General features: G+C 45.5%; 2 protein-coding genes and 1 long non-coding RNA gene across 6 annotated transcripts in view; 2 read left to right on the forward strand and 1 right to left on the reverse strand.

Annotated features, from left to right (window-relative positions):
• The first annotated feature begins 305 nt into the window (after positions 1-305).
• On the forward strand, positions 306-7,893 carry CNIH1 (cornichon family AMPA receptor auxiliary protein 1). Its single transcript, XM_027703986.1, has 5 exons — positions 306-447; positions 1,617-1,685; positions 5,198-5,310; positions 5,603-5,746; positions 6,981-7,893. The coding sequence occupies exons 1-5, from the start codon at positions 367-369 to the stop codon at positions 7,006-7,008; spliced, it is 435 nt and encodes a 144-aa protein (XP_027559787.1). The 5' UTR covers positions 306-366; the 3' UTR covers positions 7,009-7,893.
• A 2,157-nt stretch (positions 7,894-10,050) lies between these two features.
• CDKN3 (cyclin dependent kinase inhibitor 3) lies at positions 10,051-16,465 on the reverse strand. 4 transcript variants are annotated; one of them, XM_027703981.1, is made up of 9 exons: positions 16,376-16,394; positions 16,194-16,276; positions 15,945-16,106; positions 14,422-14,477; positions 13,756-13,800; positions 12,593-12,815; positions 11,557-11,588; positions 11,058-11,161; positions 10,051-10,344 (listed from the first exon to the last, which is right to left on the reverse strand). In XM_027703981.1, the coding sequence occupies exons 3-9, from the start codon at positions 15,962-15,964 to the stop codon at positions 10,258-10,260; spliced, it is 567 nt and encodes a 188-aa protein (XP_027559782.1). In that variant the 5' UTR covers positions 15,965-16,106; positions 16,194-16,276; positions 16,376-16,394; the 3' UTR covers positions 10,051-10,257. The 4 variants fall into 4 exon arrangements, with proteins under 4 accessions (XP_027559782.1, XP_027559781.1, XP_027559780.1 ...); XM_027703980.1 differs by lacking the exon at positions 15,945-16,106 and having other exon boundaries at positions 16,376-16,465; XM_027703979.1 differs by lacking the exon at positions 15,945-16,106 and having other exon boundaries at positions 10,051-10,341; positions 16,194-16,422.
• Positions 16,466-16,849: 384 nt separating this feature from the next.
• The window catches only part of LOC113977668, a 29,532-nt gene continuing 21,570 nt past the window's right edge, over positions 16,850-24,811 (forward strand). The window contains exon 1 of the long non-coding RNA XR_003537389.1: positions 16,850-17,969. This is a non-coding gene — a long non-coding RNA (uncharacterized LOC113977668). The remainder of the gene's footprint in view (positions 17,970-24,811) is intronic.

Here is a 24,811-nt window from a genome sequence, read left to right on the forward strand (position 1 = left end):
GTGGACTGCCTAGGGCTGTGATGGGAGTCCCCATCCCTGGAGGCGTCCAAGGAACGACCGGACGTGGCACTCAGCGCTCTGGTTTCACTGACAAGGTGGTGCTGGGTCAAAGGTTGGGGTCGAGAATCTCAGAAGTCTTTTCCAACCTAAGTAATTCTTTGATTCTGCGATTCCATGATTGTGTTACAATCCCCTCGCACCTCCCACATTTTAACCCGAACCCCCCCCGTTCTTGCCCCCTCCCCTCGCACGCCCCTCACGAAATGGCGGCGCGGGCGGGCCCGGCAGGGGGCGCTGCGGGCGCGGCCATGGCGGCTGCGCGGGCGGGTCCTGAGGCGCCCGGCAGCCCCCGCGCCCGCCGCCGCCATGGCCTTCACGTTCGCCGCCTTCTGCTACATGTTGGCGCTGCTGCTCACGGCCGCGCTCATCTTCTTCGCCATCTGGCATGTGAGTGTGGGGGGCCGGGGGATGCGCCCGGCCCGGGGACGGGTCCCGGAGAGCCCCCGGGGCGTCCCCAGAGAGCCGCGGAGGGAGCGGGGGAGTCGCATCCGGAGCCGCCCTCAGAGGGGGAATCGGCCTCTGTGCGGATAAAATGGGTTTTTATACGGGCAGATAGTGACTGAATGAGGGGGAATGGCTTCACATGGACAGAGGGCAGGGTTGGATGGGATACTGGGAGGAAATTCCTTGTTGTGAGGGCGGTGAGACCCTGGCACAGGTTGTCCAGAGAAACTGTGGCTGCCCCATCCCTGGAAGTGTCCAAGGCCAGTTTGGACGGGGCTTGGAGCAACCTGGGATAGTGGAAGGTGCCCATGGCAGGGGATTGGAACTGGATGATCTTTAAAGTCTCTTCCCACCCAAACCATTCCATGATTCTGTGATTTCTTTCTCGTGCCCGGCACAGGGAGAGCAGCCGAACAGGTCCCTGCCAGGGGAGGTGCTCTAGGGGAGGATGTGATGCTTGGCAGGCATTTGTTCTGTAGAAGTGGCTTTTGTACTTCACTCTGCATCTTTTTTTTTTATTTTATTTTTTTAAATTATTTTTATGGCATTAAAAATTCGAGTGTTCACATGCTTGGTTTTTTTTTATGGCTTGCACCTTTTAGACATATAACCTGCTCTAGGTGACCCTGCCTTGCCAGGGGGGTTGGACTGGATGATCTCCTCCCAGCCCTAAAAATTCTGTGATTCTGTGATATATGTGGGCTCAGCATTTACTTAGACAGTGAGGCAAAATATTTGGCAGCTTTTAAGCTTGCTGTGGCTTTTTCTGGATTAAGGAAGCCCATCTCTGGTTCCTGCTGGCCACCAAGATAGTCCTGTGTGAGGTTTGGGGTCTCGGGTTAAGAACTTATGAAGGGGATGTTGGAAATTCATTGCTGGTGGGGAGGTAAAAAGGTGGAGAGTTGTCAGAGGTCTCTGAATACCTGAAGAATCTTTTGCTTTCTTGTTTGTAAAACCAATTCCCATGTGTTTTACCTCAGGGTTTAGGATGTTAAAATGTCCCCGAACACAACGGCAGCAGTTCTGTGACAAAATGTCACTTTTCATGGATAAAATACACCTTTGCTCCTGGACTGAGCAATCACAACTGTTTCATTTTTTTTTCCCCCTAGATTATAGCATTTGATGAACTGAAGACTGATTACAAGAACCCCATAGACCAATGTAATACACTCAATCCTGTAAGTAGCACACTAGACTTTTTGTTTTGTTAAATAAATATATGTAAAGTGCTTATTTTTTTTGGTGTTATCTTGATGCAATCTGCCCAGGCAATTGAATTGCATCTGGGTTGACAAAACCTTGCCGTTGGTAGAAGTTTTAGGGAAATTCTTTGTCTGATTCTTTACTTTCAAGTTGAATATTCTGACTGTTATTAATCTGCTGGTGATCTTGTCAGCTGTCATACTAACATTCTTTCAATCTGCTTTCCACATTTTCGGCACAAAGACAGTTGAAAAGGTCAAAAAGATTAAAAGAGTCAAAATTGCATTAAAGGTGTGTACTGCTTTTCAGTTTCATGTTTTTTGACGCCACTCCCCTCTCATTTTGTTAGGAACATTTGTAATACTATTAAGCTGTTTTGTTTAGTCTGCCTGTCCATCTGCTCGTTCTTTGTTCCTTGGGGTTTATAACAACTTCATGGATTTCCATATTTTGTGCAAAAACAATTCTGCTTGCTTACCCAGCGGCGTGGGGAAAACTGTTACATGCCTATCAGGTGTCAGAAAGTAACTTCAGGCAGAAATAAATCGTGTTTTCCAAGCCAGATTTACTGAACTCTGAGGTTAGAGGAGAACAGTTGTTTGTTTTAAGCATTGACCAAGTCAATTCTGATCTTTTTTGGAGGGTTTAGGTGGGTGGAAGGCGATAGGAATCATCTTCACTTCTCTATTTTGTGTTCCAGGATCAGGGGTGTGTCCTGGTGTCCTCTCTTGGATGCAACTCTGGCTTAGGAAAAGAATTTGAGGCAAACTACTTGCCTGCATCTCTTACAGGCCAGCAGCAGAGGGGAGGCTTGTTGGAGGACAGACAGTTTGATCCTGCAGGATTTTGTGCATTTCTCCTGTTTTTTACGCTGTGTGTGCCCAGGCCGAGGGAGGACGGAGGGGCAGCACAGCAGCGTGGCCTGGGCTGAAACTTTACTGTGGTTTAAGTAAATTATGCGAGTTATAAATGAATTTACAGTAGCTGGAAGGGGGGGAAAAAAAAGGCATTTTAGATTTCCAGCACACAAATGAAAGTGGTGTTACGGCCTGAGGAGGGTGGGGAGGAGCAGAGGTGCCAGGCAGAGGTTGCAGCTCGGAGAGGGGGTTTCCTGCTCGGAGAGCTGCGCATTTAACAGTTTCCCTTGCTTGGCCTGTTCCAGTCATTCCTGCTGCAGTGTGGGAGAGGCCAGTTCTCATTACATGGATGCATTATGGTCTTCCTGCAACCTTTGTAGTGCTAAAATGCGCATGTTTAACCAAATCTTAACCCTGTGCATGGAGTGTCCTTTACATGGCAGCTTTGTGACCTGGAAGTCTGAAATAACTTCATGTTTGCTGTTCCTGTGAGAGCAAATGAGCCCCTAAAAGTGGAGTTGGGATCCAGGCTCTTAAAGGGAATCTGGTAAATGATGCTGGACAAAAAAACAGGAGGGTTGTTCTCCTGGACAAAGAATCAAAAAATCCTGGTAGGAATTGAGACACCTCAGTAGAAAGATTATCCCAAAATAGTATCTCCTTAGTACACTGCTGATTCCTTCTCTTCCCTGCTCCTGTTATAGTCGTGTCTTTTCTCAGCAACCAGATTCACCCTCCCTCGTTTCTGTGATAAATATGGCAGAATGTGATGTAATTAATTTTCCCTTAGGACAGGAAGGGCGGATAGAGTGTGGGAGATTTGAAAGAGGCAGGTATTGCAGTGTGGGAGTAGGGTATGATAAACAAGAGAAGAGAAAAACAAATTTTGAGCTGTTGTAGGTAAATAAACACAGATTTTTCAGGCCTGGTGGATCTGTCTGAGCAGGCTGCCAAATGCATTGTGTATTGGACAGGGTGGTTGTTGTTCTGCTATAAATAATTGCCATGTGTAAATGGTAAGTATGCAAAGAAGGGTCTGGGTGAAAATATTCTTTTTGGAAAATTTTGTGTATGACAGCTGAATTTTGGTGGTGTTGATGCAAGTTTCCTTTGTTATTCTTCATTTAGAGAGGCAGGAGGGTGTAGCAAAGGAGGTGGTGAGAATGTTTGTTGGTAGCTGTTAGATTTCTAGGAAGATATTTTTGGGGCTTTAAGAGAAGAATAAAAAAATTGTAAACCACTGAAACTTCGATGTAATCGCCCTATGCAATGTTAGTCACTGCCCAAAAAAAGAGGGGCAGAGTGTGTTGTGTGTGTGCACACAGTTTAAATCTTTGGGTGGAAATGGAGTGGTTTTCCTGAGGAGAAGTTTTAGTGGGCCTGAGTTGAGGAGGAGAAGCTTTTACAGATCTGCTGCTTCTCCTGTGGAGTCAGGGGGGGACAGCTGGGGGGATTCAGCCTGGAGAAGAGAAGGGTCCAGAGAGACCTTAGAGCCCCTTCCAGTGCCTAAAGGGACTCCAAGAGAGCTGGAGAGGGACTTTGGAAAAGAGATGGAGTGAGAGGACAAGGGGGAATGGCTTCCCACTGCCAGAGGGGAGGGTTAGGTGGGATATTGGGAAGGAATTCCTGGCTGGGAGGGTGGTGAGGCCCTGGCACAGGTTGCCCAGAAGAAGCTGTGGCTGTCCCTGGATCCCTGGAGGTGTCCAAGGCCAGGTTGGACAGGGCTTGGAGCAACCTGGTCTAGTGGAAGGTGTCCCTGCCCATGGCAGGGGCTGGAACTGGATGATCTTTAAGGTCCCTTCCAACCAAACCACCCTGTTATTCCATGCATGATCCCTTCTGACCCGTGTGATAAGGCAGGAAATAGCACTTTGGGGTGACCTGTCGAGACCTTTCCTCTCGTGGTGGGCGTGAGGTTCCGCAGCCCTTTGCATGTGTTTACTCTCTGTACCTCTCCATGTTGTTCCTATTAACAGCACTAACACACCTGGCATTTCATGCTTCCTGTGGTTCCATGATGATGAGCTCTGTGGGCTTCTGCTGGAAGCATGGTGCTCCAAGGCATGCACAGTGGGAACTGGGAGGGAAAACTGCCCAATTCCCCCCCAACTGCCCGTGTGGAGCCGACCCGTGTGTGTGACTGGTTTGGTTGGGTGAAGCTCTGCCTGGGGTGTTACGTTTTGGCAGTAATTCGACTTTGAGAAGTTGTGGATGTGTGGATACCAAAACAAAGCTGTGAACCAGGAGAACACAAACATCTTTCTGCCTATGAGCCGTTCTAAGGAGCATGTTTCCTGCTGATATTTTGCTGTTGCACGAGCAGAAATATCGCGATGATCTTTTCTGAGGGCCACGTGTAAAGTGTGGAATCTGTCAGTTTATTAGAAGCAATAAAAAAAATATTGATCTGAGCATCTGACTTTATAAATTTTTCTACTTTGTCCATGAATATCATGTGAAAACAGCAAGGCAGCACTGCTGGCTGCTGCTTTCACGTTCCACAGTCTTGTTCTTGTTAGTGTCGGTTTTAAATATGATTTTTAAGCAAACGCTCACCTCCAAAGCAGCTGAAACGCCACACGTTTTGCTCTGTGTGATCGAAACTTCTAACTCACCTTTTTCTTTTCCAGCTTGTACTTCCAGAGTACCTCATCCATGCATTCTTCTGTGTCATGTTTCTCTGTGCAGCAGAGTGGCTCACACTGGGTCTCAATATGCCCTTGTTGGCCTATCATATTTGGAGGTAATTTTGGTGTGGCTGTGCTCAGTGAGTTGTTCTCGTTCTCCCGTTGCCGTGTTCCTGTCCCGTGTTCCGTGTCTTGGGAAAACAAAGACGCTTTTTGACACGACACCATGAAAGTTTATGGCTGCACAATAAGAACCATCACTTGGCTTCGTTGGGTGTTTTTTATTTTTTATTTTCTTGTGCTGTGCGAGAGTTGTGTTGTGTGTCCTGGTATTCCTTGGTGGGTGGGGGGCAGGATCCAATGTTTCCCATGGCCCTCATCCCACACCTCCCTGTGCCCCCGTTCCAGGTACATGAGCAGACCCGTGATGAGCGGCCCGGGGCTCTACGACCCTACGACCATCATGAATGCAGATATTTTAGCCTATTGCCAGAAAGAAGGATGGTGCAAATTAGCATTCTACCTTCTATCCTTTTTTTACTACCTATATGGGTAAGTTTTTCCCCTCAGTCTGAAGTTTTGGCTCAGTGCACCAGAGAAATATTGTACATAGGGATATATTCCTTCCACTGCCTGAATGGAGCCTACAGGAGAGCTGGAGAGGGACTTTGGACATGGGCATGGAGTGATAAGACTTGGGGAATGGCTTCACACTGACAGGGAGCAGGGTTAAATGGGATACTGGGAAGGAATTCTTCCCTGTGAGGGTGGGGAGGCCCTGGCACAGGTTGCCCAGAGAAGCTGTTGCTGCCCCATCCCTGGAACTGTCCCAAGGCCAGGCTGGACGGGGCTTGGAGCAACCTGGGCTAGTGGAAGGTGTCCCTGCCCACGGCAGGGGGGTGGAACAAGATGAGCTTTAAGGTTCTTTTCAACCCAAACCCTTCTGGGATTCTGTGAATTTAGCAGAGACTCTCCCAGTGCCTCTGGCACAGCCCAGCCAAGGTCACCTTCCTGCACAGCTCTAAAGACTCGTCAGGAGCAGCAAAAGCACAGAACTCCTCACCCACTTCCCCCCTTGAAGCCCCAGCAGACAGCAGGGTGGGGGGGGTTGGTTCAGTCTTTGATACACAGGATGAAAAGATCCCTGGACTTGCAAGTCCAGACTGGCAAATATCCTTTCCTGCAGCACTGATTGATTCACTCCCAGAATCCCTGTTTAGGCTCTCCCGTTATGTAATGACCACATAAACAAATTAACATTATAAATTCATTTGCACTGGAAGTGTCCAAGGCCAGGTTGGACGGGGCTTGGAGCAACCTGGGATAAAGGAAGGTGTCCCTGCCCATGTTGGGGTGTAGAACTGGATGATCTTCCAGGTCCCTTCCAACCCAGACGTTCTGTGACTCTGTGATAAGGTGTTGATACAGTGCCAACTTTCCCGAAAAAGAATCCACAATCACCATTAATTCTGTTTCAAACACAAGTCTTAATTTGGTCAGAATTACTATTTTGAGTCTGTATCCCATGACTGGAGACTAGAAAGCTTGAAGCTTTTCTTTTAAGCATAATATAATAAACCCTCAGAGCATTTCCATCAAGAAGCTGAAACATTAATATTTTTAGAGTAAAGTGTTTGATGTAAATGTGAATTTTGTTGAAGAGTCATTGTGTCAAATCTTCAGTCACAATCCATGTATCTCACATGAACTTGTTCCTTAGAATATACATTAAATGTGTAACACTGATCAAAGTGATGCATGTTCATATTTTTATTTTCTTTTGCAGCATGATTTATGTCCTGGTGAGCTCTTAAGAAGACACTCAGCAAGCTTTGTTCCAGTTAAGTGCATGCAAAAGCCACAAAAAAACCATGGATTCTTTACAACAAGAACCTCTGACCAAGAATTAAATCCGGAACCCGACGATCGCAATTGCGTTAGAAAACAATGACTCCCCTATTTTTAAAATGTTTCCACATTTTATACTTGTGGAAAGACTGTTTTCTTATATTTTCCTGGGACGCTGAAATTAAAGAATTACGTGTAAATTAATATAAAGGTGACTGGGGTTTGGAAAGTTTTGACTTTGCACTGCATAAGGAACAGCCATAACCTTGGAGTAGCTGTTGGTTACTACTAGCCTTAGGACACTAGGGATTTGCTTTAGGCTGGGCTTTGTAGTGGCTCACTTGGACTTGTGTATCCCACTTTTAACTCTAAATCAGCCGTAGCTCTGAGTGCTTGGGAAGCACTGGAATGCTGTGTTTTGCCCGTAGGTGACGTTGGTCTTAGGATATGAATTCACGGACACAATTGCAAAAATAGTTCTCTTTTGGTTTGGTTTGGTTTCTTTTCTGTCTGGTTAGTCTTTCCCTTTCTGTGCATGGTCCAGGTCCTTCTGTATCTCTTCCAAACATTAGCCCTGCTTTTTAATCTCGAGCCTGTGTCATTGTGGTAGGAGAAGCTGAATTGTCCACGGAGGAATGAATTTAAATAATTTTTTTTTTAAATGTCTGTGCTGTCTGAATAACAAATGGATAAACCTCCAACATTTACCAAGTCCAGTAATGAAAACACTCTTGGGTTTAAGAGTAATAAATACTCCAGACTTTCTCAAAGCAGAAAGTGAGATTGTGAAACTGCCCCACTGTTCCTTAGTGCAATAAATGACAATAAAAAACAAATCTCAAATTCAGCAAAACTCCTTTCATCTGGTGCCTTGTTTTGTTTTTAAATTCAGCAGATCCTTGCTGTGTCCATCGCTCAGATTTACATGGATAATATTCTAAAAACAGAACATGGAATCAAGTTATGTCTGGAAAAGGGAAGCTCTCATTTCCTGCCTTTTTTCATGAAGTTTAAATAGTAGATGGGGCAGGGGAAGATGTTTCACATAAATATTGTAAATTGTGACTGCAAACAGCTGCTTAGTTTACAAGTAATAATTAGGAGTCTTTCTCATTTACCTGTGCTGGAGAACAATGCAGAGTTTCCCAGTTCTAGTAAAACTTTTTTTTTTTTTTGTATAAACTGTGTATTTGTTCACTTTGGGTCTCTGGGGTGTCAGAGGCAACAAAAGTTGTACCAGTGTTTGCACTGGGGTCCACCAGAAATCCAGGTATTCCAGTATTGGTGTGCTGGGCAGTGGCAACAGCTGAGGAAGAACAGTGTGAGACAGGGCAGGTGTTGAACATCTCTGCCTGAGGAGTGAGAGAGCGTTTGGAAATTTGTGTGTTACAGGTGTCCTGGGAGAGCTTTGGCATCTCAAACAGCCCTGAAGGGCTTCTCTGCCATCAGTTCAGTTGCTTTCTGAGCACTTTTATAACCTGGCGTGGAAGATCCCAGAACCTCAGAATGGTTTGGGTTGGAAGGGACCTTAAAGACCATCCAGTTCCAACCTCTGTCACGGGCAGGGACACCTTCCACTAGCCCAGGTTGCTCCAAGCCCCGTCCAACCTGGCCTGGAACACTTCCAGGGATGGGGCAGACACAGCTTCTCTGGGCAATCCCGAGAAAGTGACTTCTGCAGTGGAATTAATTAAACTGTGTAAACATACTTGTTCAGCAGTTCTGCCAGATTTCATTTGGTGCCCCTAAACTCCTATTTCCATGTTATTTATGCTGGGTATGAGTGATCTGTCAGAGCAGAGAATTCTGTTTGGTCTCTTCCTGGTTGGAATTCCTTCTGTAGCTTTGGGTCTGTCCTTTCTCCTCCACAAATTTTCCCTGTTCCAGGCTATTACCACACCAAGTTTGGGTGCCCAGGGGATGCAGAGTGGCAGTTTCCTCCTCTCTGCTCTGAATTCTTCTCTTTTTATAATGTACTGGGACTAAGAGAACTCAGGCTGTGGTAACTTCAAATCCTCTTCCTGAAGGAAGAAGAATAGTCCTGAGAGCTATTGAAATACATAATATGTACATAAAATTGCTTTTCTGATTGTCATTAGTTTTGGAGTTCCAGGAGGCAAAAGATTATGGAGAGAATAAAGAACATTTCTCTCCCTGTGAGCAAGTTTCCTGCTGAGTCATACGATAAATACTTAATATCTGACACCCATCAGCTGCAAGGATTGAACACCGGGGCACATTTGGAGCAGAGTATTTTCTCTAAGTGGAAACTGGAGGAGTTCCTGTGTCTGCTGTAGGAGTGGAGAAGGGAATGGCAGTAAAAACTAATTAATCTGTAGAAATCACCTTTAAACCTGCGCTCAAGTGTCTGGTTTTAAACATGTTAAAGAGAGAAATTTAAATTCAAGTCAATTCTCCTTCAACTCAAAGCCACCGGAGCTGTGGTGGAGTCTCATGTCACAACTTCTGAGTTGGGAATGTCCTGAAAAAATCAAAGTTTTATCAAAACCTGCCTGTTCATCATTCCCTTCATGAGTGGATATAGTGGAACAGGAGGGATGGGGACTGTTAGAGGAGTGTTCCTGTGGGATCCTCTCCGGCTCACAGCTGATTGTTTGTTTACTCTCTGTGCTGTCAGCAGGCAGAAGGGCTGTGCCAGAGCCTCACCCACGCAGCTACAGCAGTGTCTCTTCCCGGCAGTCACCTAAAAACCCACCTGTTTGGCTTGTCACAGATCTGTGGTGCAACACCTCCTACTTGTGGAATGAGGGGACCCATTCCTAAATATTCCTGAACACAGGGAGCGGAAATGTGACGTTTTAGAACGAGTTCTTACAGCTCGTAAGGGGTGAGCCCTCCAGCCTGACTTTGCTGAGGGTGTTTGTAAACAGCTCCAGTGCTGTAATTTTTATCCAGCTCCATTATCCCAACATGAATCCAGATTATTATATGGAAAGCCAGGCGTGCAGGCCACCAGAACAGCAGTGAGCACAACCACACTTGCAGGAGTATTTTTAAGGCAGTGAGTATTAAAGTCACCGAGGAGAGGGGGATGCTGCACATCCTGCAGGATCTCCATCCCCACCCCAAAGTTTCACAGCCGGATTTGGGAGGGAGCAGCTGTGTCCCCCAGGCAGGAGCAGTGAGGAAGTCGTGGTCAGGGGAGAGGTGTCTCATCCATGTGTGTTCCACAGAGATGCCCAGGGCAGTGCCAGCTACCGCGATGCCGATCTCGGCACCGTGTCCGTCGTTTCCAGGTGTGCAGCCAGGTTCTCCCGGAAATCGTGGAGGAAATTGTACTGCTGGAAAAGCACAACCAGGTCTGCAGTGAGTGCTCTGTGCTGTCAGAAGAGGCACTGCCCCTCTTAAAAATTTGTTTGATACCCCAAGAGGAAAACTGCACCCTCTAGTCTGGTTTGTTGTGCTTAATCCAACCCTCTGGAATTTTTCACTGTCAGACACAGATTACATGGATCTTGGCTTGGATCCCATCAAGGGCAATGTGAGCCCAAGGTAATGCAAAACATGGTCCTCATAGGTGGGAGCTCAGTGTCAGAATTCAAAGCTGCTTTATTTTGCATCATGGAATGATTTAGGCTGGAAAAGCCCTCCAAGATCATCAAGTCCAATCATCCCCCAGCACTGCCAAGGCCCCCACTGACCCATGTCCCAAGTGCCACATCCACATGGCTTTTAAATCCCTCCAGGGATGGGGGACTCCACCACTGACTTGGGCAGCTGTGCCAGGGCTGGACAACCCTTTCCATGAGGAAATTTTCCTTAATATCCAACCTAAACCTCCCCTGGCACAACCTGAGGCCATTTCTTTTCATCCTGTCGCTTGTTCCCTGGGAGAAGCTGTTCAGCAGCTTCAGCAGGGAACAGCTCAAACCCCAGGGAGCAGCTGTGGAGCATGTTGGAAAGACAGAGGGATCCCTTTGGGAATGGCAGGAGGGGCCTGGCCGAGCTGTCCCTCATGTTTGGACACGTGTGTCACCTGCTGCAGCCCTGTTACCTTGATGGTCTGTATGGCCCCGGATCCCCTCAGGTTCCTGAGGCTCTCTATCACCTGCTGAGGTGCCAGAGTGTCCGAGAGCTGGAGCAGGAGACAGGCAGCCACTGCAAGGGAAAGGTGTGTGCACGTGGATGCACAGCCACAGGCTTGTTCCAGGAAAACCACCCCAGCAAAACTCCCCTCGGGGTCACACATCTGTTGGGTTTTTTTCCTGAATCCTATTTCTGGGCACTGGCCCATCTGCTGCTGCTCCTGCCCAAGCCCGCAGGCTTCGGAAACATTGTTTTTCCCTGCCTTCCTAGCAGCACTTGGGATGCAATTCCTAGGCTTTTCAAGAATGAGTGCCAGTACACCCAGTTAATTCCCCTTTGTGTCTTCTGGCAGCATCACCACCCCTTCCTTCTGGGTCACACACAGGAACTAATGCTTCTGGAACACTGGGATGAAGGAAGATGCAGAGGAACAAGTCCATCCCCTTTATAGTAAGACAAGTTCTTACCGAGACAGGAGCGCCCAAGGCCACCATAACAGCTGGGAGAGAAGGAAACATCTGGTTGTAAGAAGCTGTGGGAAACTGCAACACCCAGAGACCCCCCAGTGCATAAATACATGGACACAATTCTCACCTCAATATCATCAAGAGCAGCGGTGGCACAAGGAAGTCAACAAGAATTTCTGTGTATTTTATATATTCTATTTCTATACCTAGAGGGATATCTCCTATTTGTTCTTCAGAGCTTCCTTAAGTGTCTTTCCAGAGAAACTTCAGTTTTAAAGTTCCCCTTCATTCGTGGTAACAGTCCCGAAGACATGGGAGGACAGCAAATGGCACCAGGATGGACACCCTCAATTTTCTTTAGATCCTACTCCAGATTAAGGTTTTGAGGACAGCTGTGAGGACAGCAGGGTTCTGCACCAGCAGGAAATCCAAGGACTCAGGGAATGTCTGTGCAGGGAGCTGTCAGCTGGGTCATTCAGGGAACAGGGAAAGCTCTTCCCCCCTGAGCTCAGCTACAGGTGTCTAAATAAATTACTTTAAACCAGCTTCATGTGATTTAAGGGGGAATTTTGCACTGCTGGAACCCACTGAGTTCCTAATAAACAGCCCAGAGGCCTGTTATAGAATCATAGAGTGGTTTGGGTTGGAAGGGACCTTAAAGACCATTCCAACCCCTTGCCATGGGCAGGGACACCTTCCTTCCATTGGACCAGGTTGCTCCAAGCCCCGTCCAACCTGGCCTGGAACACTTCCAGGGATGGGGCAGCCACCACCTCTGACAAGAGCTGGTTTAGCTCACACCTCCTGCTGCACACCTGGTATCCAGGTAGGCTGGGAGCAGAGAGTCCTTCAACACACTCTGCTGGACAGAGCGAGGGGAAATGGGACACTCTAATCTTACAAAGGACAAGTTCTCTCCAAAAAGATGGAGAAGGAGGAACAAGCAGCTTTTCACAGCTTGAACTAACCCCAAAGACTGCAATTACCATTTCAAACCATTCTGTTTCACCTGCTTATACATCTAACCAGGACCTACTGTATCACTGTTTTCCGGTTATTTTCCAGGCAGCTTCTGAGCTCTTCGAGGATTTTGCAGCACGTGGCAATGTCAGGAGCGTTCCCATCAGGAATGGGATGGTGGTGCACACACATCCCGTGCTGTTGGTAGGTGTCTATCAGGTTTGGCACTCGGTATTTTAAGAGCTCTCCTCTGGTACAAAGCACAAATATGTCCTGGATCCCACAGTTCTTCAGTTCTCCTGCCAACGGATTAATACACTTGCAAATAAACAAAAGCCTATCAGGCTCAAGGATACACAGATAAGCTGCTTGGTACTGAGTCTCTTGTTTAATCTCTGAGGTTAAGACAACAGGAGTGAGAAATTTTGCTTTGAGCAGCATTTCCTTCCACTGGGTCTCTCCCATATTTGCCTTCAGATGATCCAGGTGAGGAGTTTTCTCAGTTCAGAGGGAGTCCTGAGAGAAGCCTCACTAGGAAGCACATCAGCTCTCAGGAGAGCATGTTAACTACTAAAGCATGTTAACTACTAAAGCATGTTTCTGTCCCATCTCCAGCTTAAAATCACTGAGTCCCAGAATGGTTTGGCTTGGAAGGGACCTGAAAGCTCATCTCATTCCACCCCCCTCCCATGGGCAGGGACACCTTCCACTATCCCAGGTTGCTCCAAGCCCTGTCCAGCCTGGCCTGGAACACTTCCAGGGATCCAGGGACAGCCACAGCTTCTCTGGGCAAACCTGTGCCAGAGCCTCACCAGCCTCACAGGCAGGAATTTCTTCCCCAGCTTCACTTGTCCAAACACTGTGGGGTTTGTGCTGTCAGTCTCTGCCCTTCTAGTGCTCACAGGTGAATACTCAGCACAAATCTTTAAATAATCCCATCTTTCTATCCCAACCTCACTTTCCTCTGGGAAGGGGATATCACCAGTTTGTAATTCATCTTGTCCCCAGCTACTTTAAAGATGCCTCATGGTTCCTGTGAAGGACACACAGGTGCCTGTGTAGCTCCAGCCTGGAAATACCCTGACTATTTATCCCATATTTGTAGGGAATCCACAGGGGAAGTGGCACTGGCACATCTAAAAGTGATCTGTGACTGTACCAAGATTTGCTGCAGCTGCATCTTTTTCTTGCCCTTTACACAAGCAAGAGGCACTTTACACACTGGCCAGAAGAACTCACCTACATCCTTCTGAAGATTCCTCCTGACATCCTTAAACCTGCAGCCTGAAACAAATTATGGACAACAATTCCCACTCCAGGTAAGTGACATTTATGGAATGGCTGCTGCAGCTGAAGAGCAGAGCACAGGCAACCTCCCCCCAAAACCAGAGCAAGCAACCAAGCCACACCCCAAGCAAAGCACAAGTTCTTATTTTTGCAAGTAGATCCCTGGCACAGAAGGCAGTTCAAGCACCATTATCTGCTTAATGCTCTAATGTAATAGGATTAACAGAAGAAATCTGCCCGAGGTTTTAAGCTGCTTTGGGTTTTCCAGATAAAAAGTTTTGGAAATTTTAAGTCAGGGTAAAGCATAAAAAGACACAAACAAAAAAAAAAATACAAGAAATAAAAGGGGTGGATAAAGATCAGTTAAGAGTTGACTGGTCTGGTGACCACAAGAGATTCACTATGGCTGCAGTTTTGGTAGTTAAAAATACAGTGGAAGGTTTTATGTTTATTCTATATATTGAAAACATGTCATCTTATGTTAAGATATTCTATGGATTTGCTTTGTTGTTTCCAAAACAGTGGTAGATTACAAAGTAAGTCACAGAGAATTTTGGGGTACAAGGTATTACCCCTCTTCAGCTCTCAAACATGCAAACTTCAGTGAATGCTTCTTACCTGGAAGGGAGCATAATCCCAGGAACTTGAAAGAGTAGAGAGGAGACAAAGACAACCTATCAGAAAATTAAAAATAAACATAAATCAGAAGGTGAGAGTTTGATTATTTAAATTTATAAGCATCTTGAGGTGTCAAGAGGATGGGACCAGACCCTTTCAGTGGTGCCTGGTGACAGGACAGGGGGCAACGGGCACAAACTGAATCACGGAGGCTCCGTCTGATTATAAAGAAAAACTTCTTGGAGGGTGACAAAACCATATAACTCCAGAAGGGTTTGGGTTGGAAGGGTGTGGTGGTGCAATCCCCCCTCCTCACCCCTGACTGTGATCTGAGTAATGCTTGTTAGGCCTTGGCCTTGACAATGCTCAGGCTGAGCTGCTCAGAGCTTGTCAGAAATCCTGCCTGTTCCCAGAGTTGTGTTGTGTGACGAGTCCCTTGCTTTTCTAATGAACTTCCCTGGAAACTTTTTGCCTGAATAACACTTTCAAAGTGTAAGAATGCAAAGTGTGGCTGAGGTGAAAGGTTATCACAACTGAAGCCCACTCTCTTGCAACCCTACAGTGTCCCAAAATGAGACCTGCTCAGCTCTCCTGGGCTGTGGCAACCAGAGACACCCCCCCTGAACTGGGACACCTCTCAGAGGTGGCAACTTTCATGTTTGGTATTTCCTGACTGACAAATCCTGGGCTGACATCTCACTCCTCCATCCCTCTCCCGTCGGGGAGAATGCAAAAACATTCCAAGTGAGTATTTCATGGAACTCAAGGGGAATTTTTCACAGGTACCTTGTGCAGACTCCTTGTGTCTGTGTGCATATGTTGCATCAAATGTGCCAGGGATGCTGCTTTCTTAAATTCTTAAGTGCTTTAGGTTTATAAGTAAGTGAATGTCATAGTATAGTAAATCATATATAGATCCAAGTTAAATTGTTAATAGGTTAAGAGTTAAGTCATAAGTTAAGTGCCGTTAGATTAAGTTAAGTCATAAGTTAAGTGTTAAGTTAATGGTATTAAGTGTTAAGTTAAGCTATAAGATATAAATTAAGTGTTGTCAGGCCTTTGGGCTGTATTCCTTTCTGTCCTCTTGCCTCACTTACCTACCCCTCCACAACCACAGCCTCCACAGACATGGAGTCTCTGGACTGGTACTGATAGTGAGTTTAGATTTTTGTGTGCTTTTTCTTGGTGTATTTTAACTGTTTAGTAAGTAGTAGAGTGAACCTTGCCACGAACTCTGTTGTGCCATTGCCTTTATATTAAACCTGCCTTCACTGGTGATTTTTTGAGCGGCCTTAAAACACTTGTTTCATGGCAAAGGGATTAAAACTCATCCCATTCCATCCCCTGCCATGGGCAGGGACACCTTCCACTAGCCCAGGTTGCTCCAAGCCCCGTCCAACCTGGCCTTGGACACTTCCAGGGATTCGGGGGCAGCCACAGCTTCTCTGGGCAACCTGTGCCAGGGCCTGGAACTGCCCAAGGAAGATCTGGAGCCTCCATCCCTGGAGACATCGAAAACCCACCTGGATGTGATCCTGCGCATCCTGCTCTGAATGAACCTGCCTGACCAGGGGGATCGGACTGGGTGGGTTCCAGAGGCCCCTTCCAACCCCAGCCACTTCCACTGACAGTTCCCCGGCACCGCTTTAATCCGTTTTCAGGGACATCACCATCCACCCACAACCCTGGCAGGTCACCAGAGCTCCTCTTTGTCAGAAGAGGGATTTAATGCAATTTCCCGAGGGAAAGGACCCCCGCGGGCGGCGCCTCACCAGGAGATGTGGAGCGGGCTCGGGTCCTCCTCGGCGGCCTCGTCGTCTGAGGAGGCGAAGCCGTCGGCGGGCGCCGCGCTGGGCTGCGGGGAGAGCGAAGGGCTCACCTGGGGGCCAGGACCCTCGGCTGTGCTCCGGCCCCGATCGCGATCGCGACCCCGATCCCGGTCCCGGACCCTCACCGGGTTCACCATGGCGCCGCCACCCGTTTGAACTGGCCCCGCCCACCTCCGCATCGCCCAATGGAAAGCTGCGGCTCACAGGGTGCGTGGAGAGCCAAGCGGGCCTCCCCCGCGGCCGCATGAGAGGAGCGCTCTGATTGGTGAGTGGGGGAGGAGGGCGGGCTTTAAGAGGCAAACAGCGCAGCCGGCTGTGGTGATCTTCGCTCTGATTGGCTGAGGCTGCTTGGCGGGAAGGGGCGGTCTCGCGCCGCGAGGGGCGGGGCTTCGTGAGGGCGCTGAGGGAGCGCGCGGGCGCGTCCCGCTGTCGTCGTTCCATCTTAGTCCCTGCTGGATGCGTTTGCACTGCTGTTCATGTTCCTGATCGCCATAAGGCTCTGGTACAGGTTGCCCAGAGAAGCTGTACCTGTCCCTGGATCCCTGGAAGTGTCCAAGGCCAGGTTGGACGGGGCTTGAAGCAACCTGGTCTAGGCAGGGGGTTGGAATGCGATGGCCTATGAGGTCCCTTCCAACCCAAACCATTCTGTGATTCCATGATAAAACACGGAGATGGATGTGAGCCTTCCGTCCTAGCACACAGCAGAGCAAGGATGTGCTTGAGCAGGTGCCCTGCAGAGTTTTGGGGTGATGGTTCTGTGTGCAGAAAACAGGACTTTCTAATGACGTAAAATGAGCAGTCCTTGCTCTCTTAAACCATGGGCTTAATGCCGAATGTTCTTTTCATGGTCCTGTTTCCTGTTATTCTGTGCAAATAAGTGTTAGGGCTATTGCACAGAGTTTTTACTGGACTTTAACTAACACGGAGTTTTTACCTGAATTTAACTAACGTGAAAGATGGTTCCGGGGTGCAAAAGAAGATTTTTTGGCTGCCTCCCTTGTAAGAACTGGGCTGCTGCTTGTGCTCGGGGCATTCAAATGGGTCTCTTTTTGCAGCATTTTTCTTTATTCCTTCAGTAGCTCTGGCTGTTAATTAATAGGGAGAAATGCATAAATTGGTAGTTCGGGATTTTGGTTTTTAAAATTACGTTAAGGCATTTCTGCCACCTGTGCTTAGACACACATAGAACTAAGTTGTGGAGGAGGGATTTTTGGCATCAGTTTAGACAATAATGTCACGGGGACTCCCAGGGATGTTGTTTGAAGTGAAAGGAATGGCTGGGCACAAGTGGTTTGAGTTTGGTGGGATTTCCCAGAAGGGCCAGTGCAAGATCTCCAGGTGTGGAGATTTTGGTTTTTAGTCCTACATTAGTAACTTCACTTCCACAGCTGGAGGTTTTAATGAAACCTGCCCGAGAAGGATTGTCAGAACAAATTGCTTGGAATTGGCAGGATTTAGGGTGGGTCCAGGGAATGAAAGAAACAGATGATGGGAGGATCAAGGAGAAGACCAGTTTATTAAAACCCAGAATATGATAGCAGAGGTACAAAAATTACATGACTGAACATAATGGAGAATTAAAACAATCCAGATGTTGCAGACCAAGATGAGCAATGGGAAGAAATACATCATAAGGATTGAGGCAACGTGAGGACAGCCAGTCACTGTGGCTGTAAACATCATTTTAATAACTCCTACAGCCACTGCATGAAGGAACAGGTATGCTGCTTGCTTTTATTTTTAGCTCTGGTGCCTTTAGAGATTATGTGCAACACTCAAACTCCTTGATAAAGATGTGAAATTTGCTGTATTTTTATTCCCTTGGGATTGATTTTGCCTCTTCAGGAGAAAGGTATTGCAGACTTAAACTCTGGGGGTCATACCTTTATGGAAGCAGCGACATCAGACTGATAAATAAATTAAATAACAGCAACAGTGGTAGTGCTGCTGGTTGTTCTTTGAAAAGATCAAAGGAGTTCTCTGGAGTTTGGGTGCCTTCATGTGGAGGAAATCATAATGATGTTGTGTGGAATCTGAAGTGGTGATAATGGCTGTGGCAGAAATAAATAGGGATCATTCCCCATGTAAGTGGGAAATCTAAACTAAGTGTAGGAAAAAATTTGGGAAAGAAAAAGAATCCAAAGTTGAGGAAGTCCTGTGAGTTTGCTTGTTACCCTTGGCATCTGGCAGAATTAAATGACAATGATTATTTCTTAAATTGAACTGTTGTCCAGCACATCAAATTGGGATTTGCTAAAGCTTGTTTGTGGTGTATTTTATAGGAAGGACTAACAGGAGTTAGTTTTCTGCCAAAAAGTGTCCTTCTGGCAAATCAAAAGGAAAGCACTGATGACACCAAGGCTTTACCTTCTGGAACTTTTTGTCACTTTCTAGATTGGATGCCTTGGAATGTGAGGAAAAATAGCCACAGATAAGGGCTGAAATATGTAGATTTAATTGGTGAAATCAAATTGGTGATTGAATCAGAATTTTACTTGAGCTTTTAGATAATTGGTTAGGGCAGAAACTGCTGTTTATGGATGTCTAATGGGAGGGTCTAAAAAAAATGGAGCCAGAGAGGTGTGCAACAGAAGGAGAAGAGATGATGGACAAGAGCTGGAATATGGGAAGTCTTTATTTCATATAAGAAAATAGAGTTTTGTTGTGAGTGTGGACAACAATAAGAAAATGAGTGGTAATTTTGTGCTTATGTGTAGCTGTTTGGGGTTATGAGTTTTTTTTGGTTGTCTTTCTTTTAAGAGATAATAATGGTTGTGTTACATGACACAAGACACTCATGCCTCTGATGCAACAATAAATACCCTCCCAGAAATATTAAAGATTATTTCCAGTGAGGAGGGGGTCAAACAGCAAGATTTTTCCGAGGAAAATTCCTGTGTCACAGATTTTAAATATGTGCACACAGAATGGGTTTGTGGCCTGGCAGCAAAATTTGTGAATAAAATGTGAGAAAATGGTGCGTGAAAATCCCGACAGGTCTGGTGGATTGGCAAGGAATGGTGCTCGAGTCCTGTGGGCTGCTTTGGGTCTGGAATTTAAGAAGGATATAAAGCTGTAAGTGCCCAAAGAAGGGCCCTCATCCCTGGGGACAGCAGAGGGCTGTGTGGATGTGTAGCATCATCTCTCTGCCATTCTGCACTCAGGTTTCACAGATAAAATAAATAATTGATTAAATTCAGGTAAAAGCTTGGAATGAACCAGTGTGTGTGTGTGTGGCAGAGACAGCTGGGGACTAGTGTGAAACAAGGAGTTGAGGAACTTGATGGTGTATCACAGATAAAGATAAACCTTGAAAAAACAAGCCATGTTCTCTTCCTGCAAGGAGCCAAAATCAGATCAGGAATGTCCAAACCAACAAAATAATTTTAAGAACGTTGGTAACTGATCACTCCAAACAACCACCTGTAATACCAAAAACTTGTGAGTCACCTCCCAGCTGATATCTCTGTTTCTGGGAGGTGTATTTTGGTAAGACTAATTAATACATGTGGTGTTCCAGGAGAGGCACTGTAATGGCTTTGGGAGCTCTCCACCAGTGATGTCACCACAAGATCCCACAGGGAATCATTTCACTTTTCCAGATTGTTTTTTTTTTTTTTATGGAGGGAGAAAATAATAGGTGGAAGAGAGTTTTCAAAATTTTCAAGAATCTTCTTTTTTTTTTCCTCCACTTTCAATTGTCTGTTTGTAGAAAGTGGAACCATTACATTATAAGCTTTACATTGCACCCCACAACGAGGATATGAATGGAAAATTCCTGTTATGTGAGATAAAACTGTGTCGTGTTTGGAGAAACACTTGTAACTCGAGGCACAAAATAAACTTTTTAGAATGGCAAGCACAACTTTGGGAGATTCTGTACATTTTCCACATCATTAGCTCTTCAGCCACGCTTGAGTTTCTGTTTGGAGTTTGTTCTAAAACTGTGCCAGAAAAACCACTGACAGAAATCTCTGTGAGCGGTGATTGCTCTGAGCCAAAGTGTTTGTGAGGTGTATTATTTCAGAGGAACAAGCAACTCCCCTCCTGCTCCAAATTGTTTGAGGGAACTTTATATACTTCGTGTGCATGTGGGTTTTTCTTGCTTTCCATCACAACCCAGATCCATTGCTGGTAGTTACAGACTTGGGTTTGTGGATAGTTTTGCCAGGAGAGCACTGTGGAGTTGGAGTTGCAAGACAGACAGAGGGACAGAAGCTCTGTCTAGCCCTATAAATCCTACTTGTTTGTTGAATTAAAACCAGAACCGAGTTTTGGCCCTAAAGCTGGTGATGGAAAAACAGTGTTTTTATGTAAATAAAGTGGGTTTTATTGACCAGTTTATAATGGTGACTGGCAATTGTTAGTGGAGATCTATGTTTCTAGGCAGGGTGCAGCCCTGCTGTTACTGAGACTGATGACATATCAGGATACATTGACTTGAAGTCTTCAATAAATCCCTGTTTATTTTGGGTTGAAATTTGAAACCTTTTATAGCTACAAAGAAGTTCTAGTGCTATCTGGACTCAAGAATTGTACTGTCTTGTGCAGCTGATTCAGAATGGTGAATGTTTCTTGTTTGCCCTTCTTTTATCACAGTTCTCCTATTTATATATATATTTTTTTTTCCTGTGTTAAATACACAAAAGTGGTAAAGCAAATCTCTGTGTTGGTACTTTTTGTTTTGTTTCCATGACTTGTTGCTTCTGCAGTGGTCTGTATGTGACCTTGAAGAATCTGTTTTAATGAAATAATTATTTAAAAGCAAATTTTTCCCCACCGCATGATTCCTTTTCTATTTCAGGCTAAAATTGCCTGCTGAATGGAAAAAAAACAGAACCCAAAACTAAAAATGTTTGTAACTTAGTTTTTAGCACGATGTGGCTTGATTATAACTTGACTGAGTCTTAATAGATACAAGTAATAATCAGTAATTCCAGTACCTGAAGGGAACCTACAAAAAAGATGGAGAAGGACTTTTTACAAGGGCCTGGAGTGACAGGACAAGGGGGAATGGCTTCCCACTGCCAGAGGATGGGGTGAGATGGGATATTAGGAAGGAATTCTTGACTGTGAGGGTGGTGAGGCCCTGGCACAGGTTGCCCAGAGAAGCTGTGGCTGCCCCTGGATCCCTGGAAGTGTTCCAGGCCAGGTTGGATGGGGCTTGGAGCAACCTGGGATAGCGGAAGGTGTCCCTGCCCATGGCAGGGGTTGGAACGGGATGAGCCTTAATGTCCCTTCCAACTCAAATCTCTCTCTTTCTGTGATCCTCACTAGTTTTCCTCTCTCCTGAGCAGTAGAGGGCGATCTTGTATTACAAATTTGGGCTTTACCCCCATCGGTGCCTTTCCTTTAGGAATTGTTGCCAAAAGAATGAAGGTTTTTATCTCTAGAAACAAGCAGGATCGGATGTCTGTATTATTCTGTGTAAATGTTATCTTTGTTAGAGATACTCGCAGTAACTATCAGGTTTTACACCACACGGCAACGTTTCTCTGTGTTAAGTGAGATTTACTGAAGTAAAACCATTATGATACTAATGGAGCAAATAATAGAATGCACCGTGCAAGAACACTGTAAAAGTCTGCTGTATTGAGTAATACTCAAGAATTGTTTTTAAATTAACATTTTTTCGACTTAGAATAAAAATGGTAATTATCATTTGGTTTAGTAAGTTACATGACAATTAGGGAAAGAATATTCTAAATGTGTTTTGTGTCTGGGAAGGGTCTGCCATTTATCTGTGCACATGGAGGTGCCTGACTGCAAACTGAGGTGCTGAACCAGGCTCTGTACTCAGGTGGGTAGTTCTGCTTACACAGACTGTTCTTGTGAGTGTGGACAGTTTGACTGACCAAAAGCTCAAAGGTTGATGCGTGAGTTACTCAGACACAAAGAATATGAAGCACGTGATTGGGGAGGGAGTTATTATTGTATTTTTTGATGGCAGAGTTTTTAAATGGTGGTTTTTAGCACATTATTTTGTATAAGTTTGTATCCCCAGCATCACCAGGAGCCTGCTGTGCTAAAGCGTTTGGCCCCTGTGAAGGAGAATGACTGAACTATTGCAGATGGCCTGGCTTGATAAACTTCTTTGTCAATTAATCTGCTGCAAATGCCCTCAGTCCTCCAAGTGGGTTTTCCTCTCACAACCCTGTGATAGTTCCCTGTGGCTCCAGGATGGAACAATCCTGGGCAGTAAAGAGATTGAGATAATGACAGTCCATGGTGACAGCAGGGCTGGCAGAGCCAGCCTGGGGCAAGAAAGACACATACTTGCCAATAGAAATACCTCCATCCTTTGGGAATTGTAGCTTGGGAATCAAAGCTGACCTCATAGACAAGAATGATGGAGAACAAGCTTTTGATTTATGACTGGATGAAGCTCAAAGTCTGCCCTTCTGATCCTTCTTTACAACACACCTTTTGTATTTTATATGAGCTCTTTCACTTTATTCTCCCAATGTTATCTCCTGGGGTATCGTTTTTAAGTCTTTCAGTGTTGTAATAGTTCACTCATCTCCTTCATAGTAGTTAGTGTTCTTTTTAAATGAAGCTAAAATCCCATTTTAATATCACAAACAAACTGTCATTTATATTTAACATGACTGATCAGCTGCTTTGCTTTTTGATTATTATTTTTTTTCTGGGTTTCATGAAAGCTAAACCCATATTTACCTTCTAGACCGCATCCAGGGAATCCCATTTGCATTCACTGGTGCCTTGGCTGCCTCAAGTACCTATTTGCACTTGAATATGCAAAAAAAAAAAGCATTTTTGATACTGGAATTTCTGGGTCAGATCCCTTAGTAAGATGTTGAGCTGTGCTGCCTTTCACCACCCATCTCTAATTAAGGCATCCACTGTAATGATTGGAACAATATGTCCCTCTCTGGGGAATTCTTCTCTCTGCCACCTGGTCACTTTGCCTTAGAGGTTTTAAGCCAAATTGTGAGCTCTTTGAAAGTGTTAAAAATATGAATCTGTGCCTAAATCTTGTTGCCTAAGTTATGCATTGTTCATATTTTCCAGATCTTTGCTGTGCCCTCTGTGACAAGCCATGGAAAGGGCATCAAAGGGTTGTTTGTGGATGGGGAGGGCTGTGACAGCACAAGATCAAGTGCAGCTCTCTGGGAAGGAACGTTCTGTGCATCGGCCCTGCCGTATCTGCGTTCGGGGTGTTTGTGTTTCCACAGATCTGTCAGTCTGTCTGTCACTGCCTCCCTGTCCCCCTGACTTATGTGGCTGTTGATAAATACGCTCCGCTGGTGATTAGGAGGAAGTGACCTCATCAGTTTGTCTTCTCAGCCACAAAGGTTTGGTTGTAACGTGACATTCCATCCCATTACTCTGGTTTACACCAAATCCAACAGCTTGTGGCCTGCAGATACTCAGGATAAAGAGCAGAGAGAGACTGACCTTGACAACCTCATTTCTCATTCCTTTCTTGTTATAGGTAATATAGCTGAAAATGTGGTTTTAATTATAGTACTAATGAAAACTGAAAATCCAGACAGACACTTGACAAACTCTGGTACGCTTTATATTACATTTGTGCTAACTACAAAGTATCCAGCTGGGTGTAACATTATATCTCTTTTCCTTGAGCATCCGCCTGACTTAAGCTGTATAATTAATGTGTACTTTGGCTGCAGGTCAGCTTACAGTTGGTTTTTTAGAATTTTTACATTTTTTAAGATGTTGTAATGAAACGAATATGTTTATTACCTCTGTGCCTGCATTCCCCAGGGGGGTTTAATACCTGTGGAGGAACACTGACTGGGAGAACTTGGCTAAAATGCCTCTGCCAGCTGAGCCTGATGCATCAGAAGCCTGTTTTCAAAAGTGTGTGTAAGAAACGGAATCAAAGAATGTCATGTCCACAGATGTGTTTAACTTTGATTCACCTCCTTTGTACGGTTTGTTGATTTTAAGTTATGACACCGATACACAATTGCCCAGAGTAGAATTTGTGAAGGGATTTATTTCTTCTCTTTCCTTTTTTTTTTTTTTTTTTGGAAAGAATTTTGTTTTCAGAACTCACCAACGAGAAACTGATGTTCTCAGCTAGAGCCAAGAGCACTAAAAGCAGGTTCCCTGCCAAGCCCCACCAGTGCACCTTCATCCTGACCTGTCTTAGCTCTGCTATTCCAGTTGGGCATCTGACTGCACCAGCATGTGTATGTAATAGTGTTAAATAAAATCCTGCTTTTCATGATATGGACAAATGCTCTCCTGGGGCCGGACTGAAATTAGCTTTGAAGGAATTTTATTCTGATGTAAGGCAAAGCTGAAATCAGGCTACAAATGATAAAAATCTGAATACTTGCGTTGCACCGCTGTTCTCGAGGACCTGCTGCGGAATCTGAAATTTTCCTTAACAAAAATATTAGTGTGTTTCTCGTGCCAAGCTTCCAAAAACCACTTCTGACATAAAAGGAAATGGCTGCAGCACAACCACACTCACAGCAGGGGCCACAAGGTGTTGCTCGTAGAAATGAATGCATAATGATTTTCAAATGAACTCTTCTGGCATGTTCCCGTGGCCATTAATGTGGTTT

This window comes from Neopelma chrysocephalum, unplaced genomic scaffold (assembly GCF_003984885.1).
Source record: "Neopelma chrysocephalum unplaced genomic scaffold, ASM398488v2 Primary Assembly neopelma1_253, whole genome shotgun sequence".
Lineage (NCBI taxonomy): Eukaryota > Metazoa > Chordata > Aves > Passeriformes > Pipridae > Neopelma > Neopelma chrysocephalum.

Excerpts from the sequence above, each read along its gene's own strand:
- CNIH1 (XM_027703986.1), top strand. The coding sequence starts at position 367 with ATGGCCTTCACGTTCGCCGCCTTCTGCTACATGTTGGCGCTGCTGCTC. Across the intron at positions 448-1,616 it reads TCTTCTTCGCCATCTGGCAT|ATTATAGCATTTGATGAACT; the intron begins GTGAGTGTGGGG and ends TTTTCCCCCTAG. Across the intron at positions 5,311-5,602 it reads TTGGCCTATCATATTTGGAG|GTACATGAGCAGACCCGTGA; the intron begins GTAATTTTGGTG and ends CCCCCGTTCCAG.
- CDKN3 (XM_027703978.1), bottom strand. The coding sequence starts at position 16,387 with ATGGTGAACCCGGTGAGGGTCCGGGACCGGGATCGGGGTCGCGATCGC. Across the intron at positions 13,801-14,421 it reads GGGATTATGCTCCCTTCCAG|GCTGCAGGTTTAAGGATGTC; the intron begins GTAAGAAGCATT and ends AATTTGTTTCAG. Across the intron at positions 11,162-11,556 it reads CCTTGGGCGCTCCTGTCTCG|TGGCTGCCTGTCTCCTGCTC; the intron begins GTAAGAACTTGT and ends TTTCCCTTGCAG.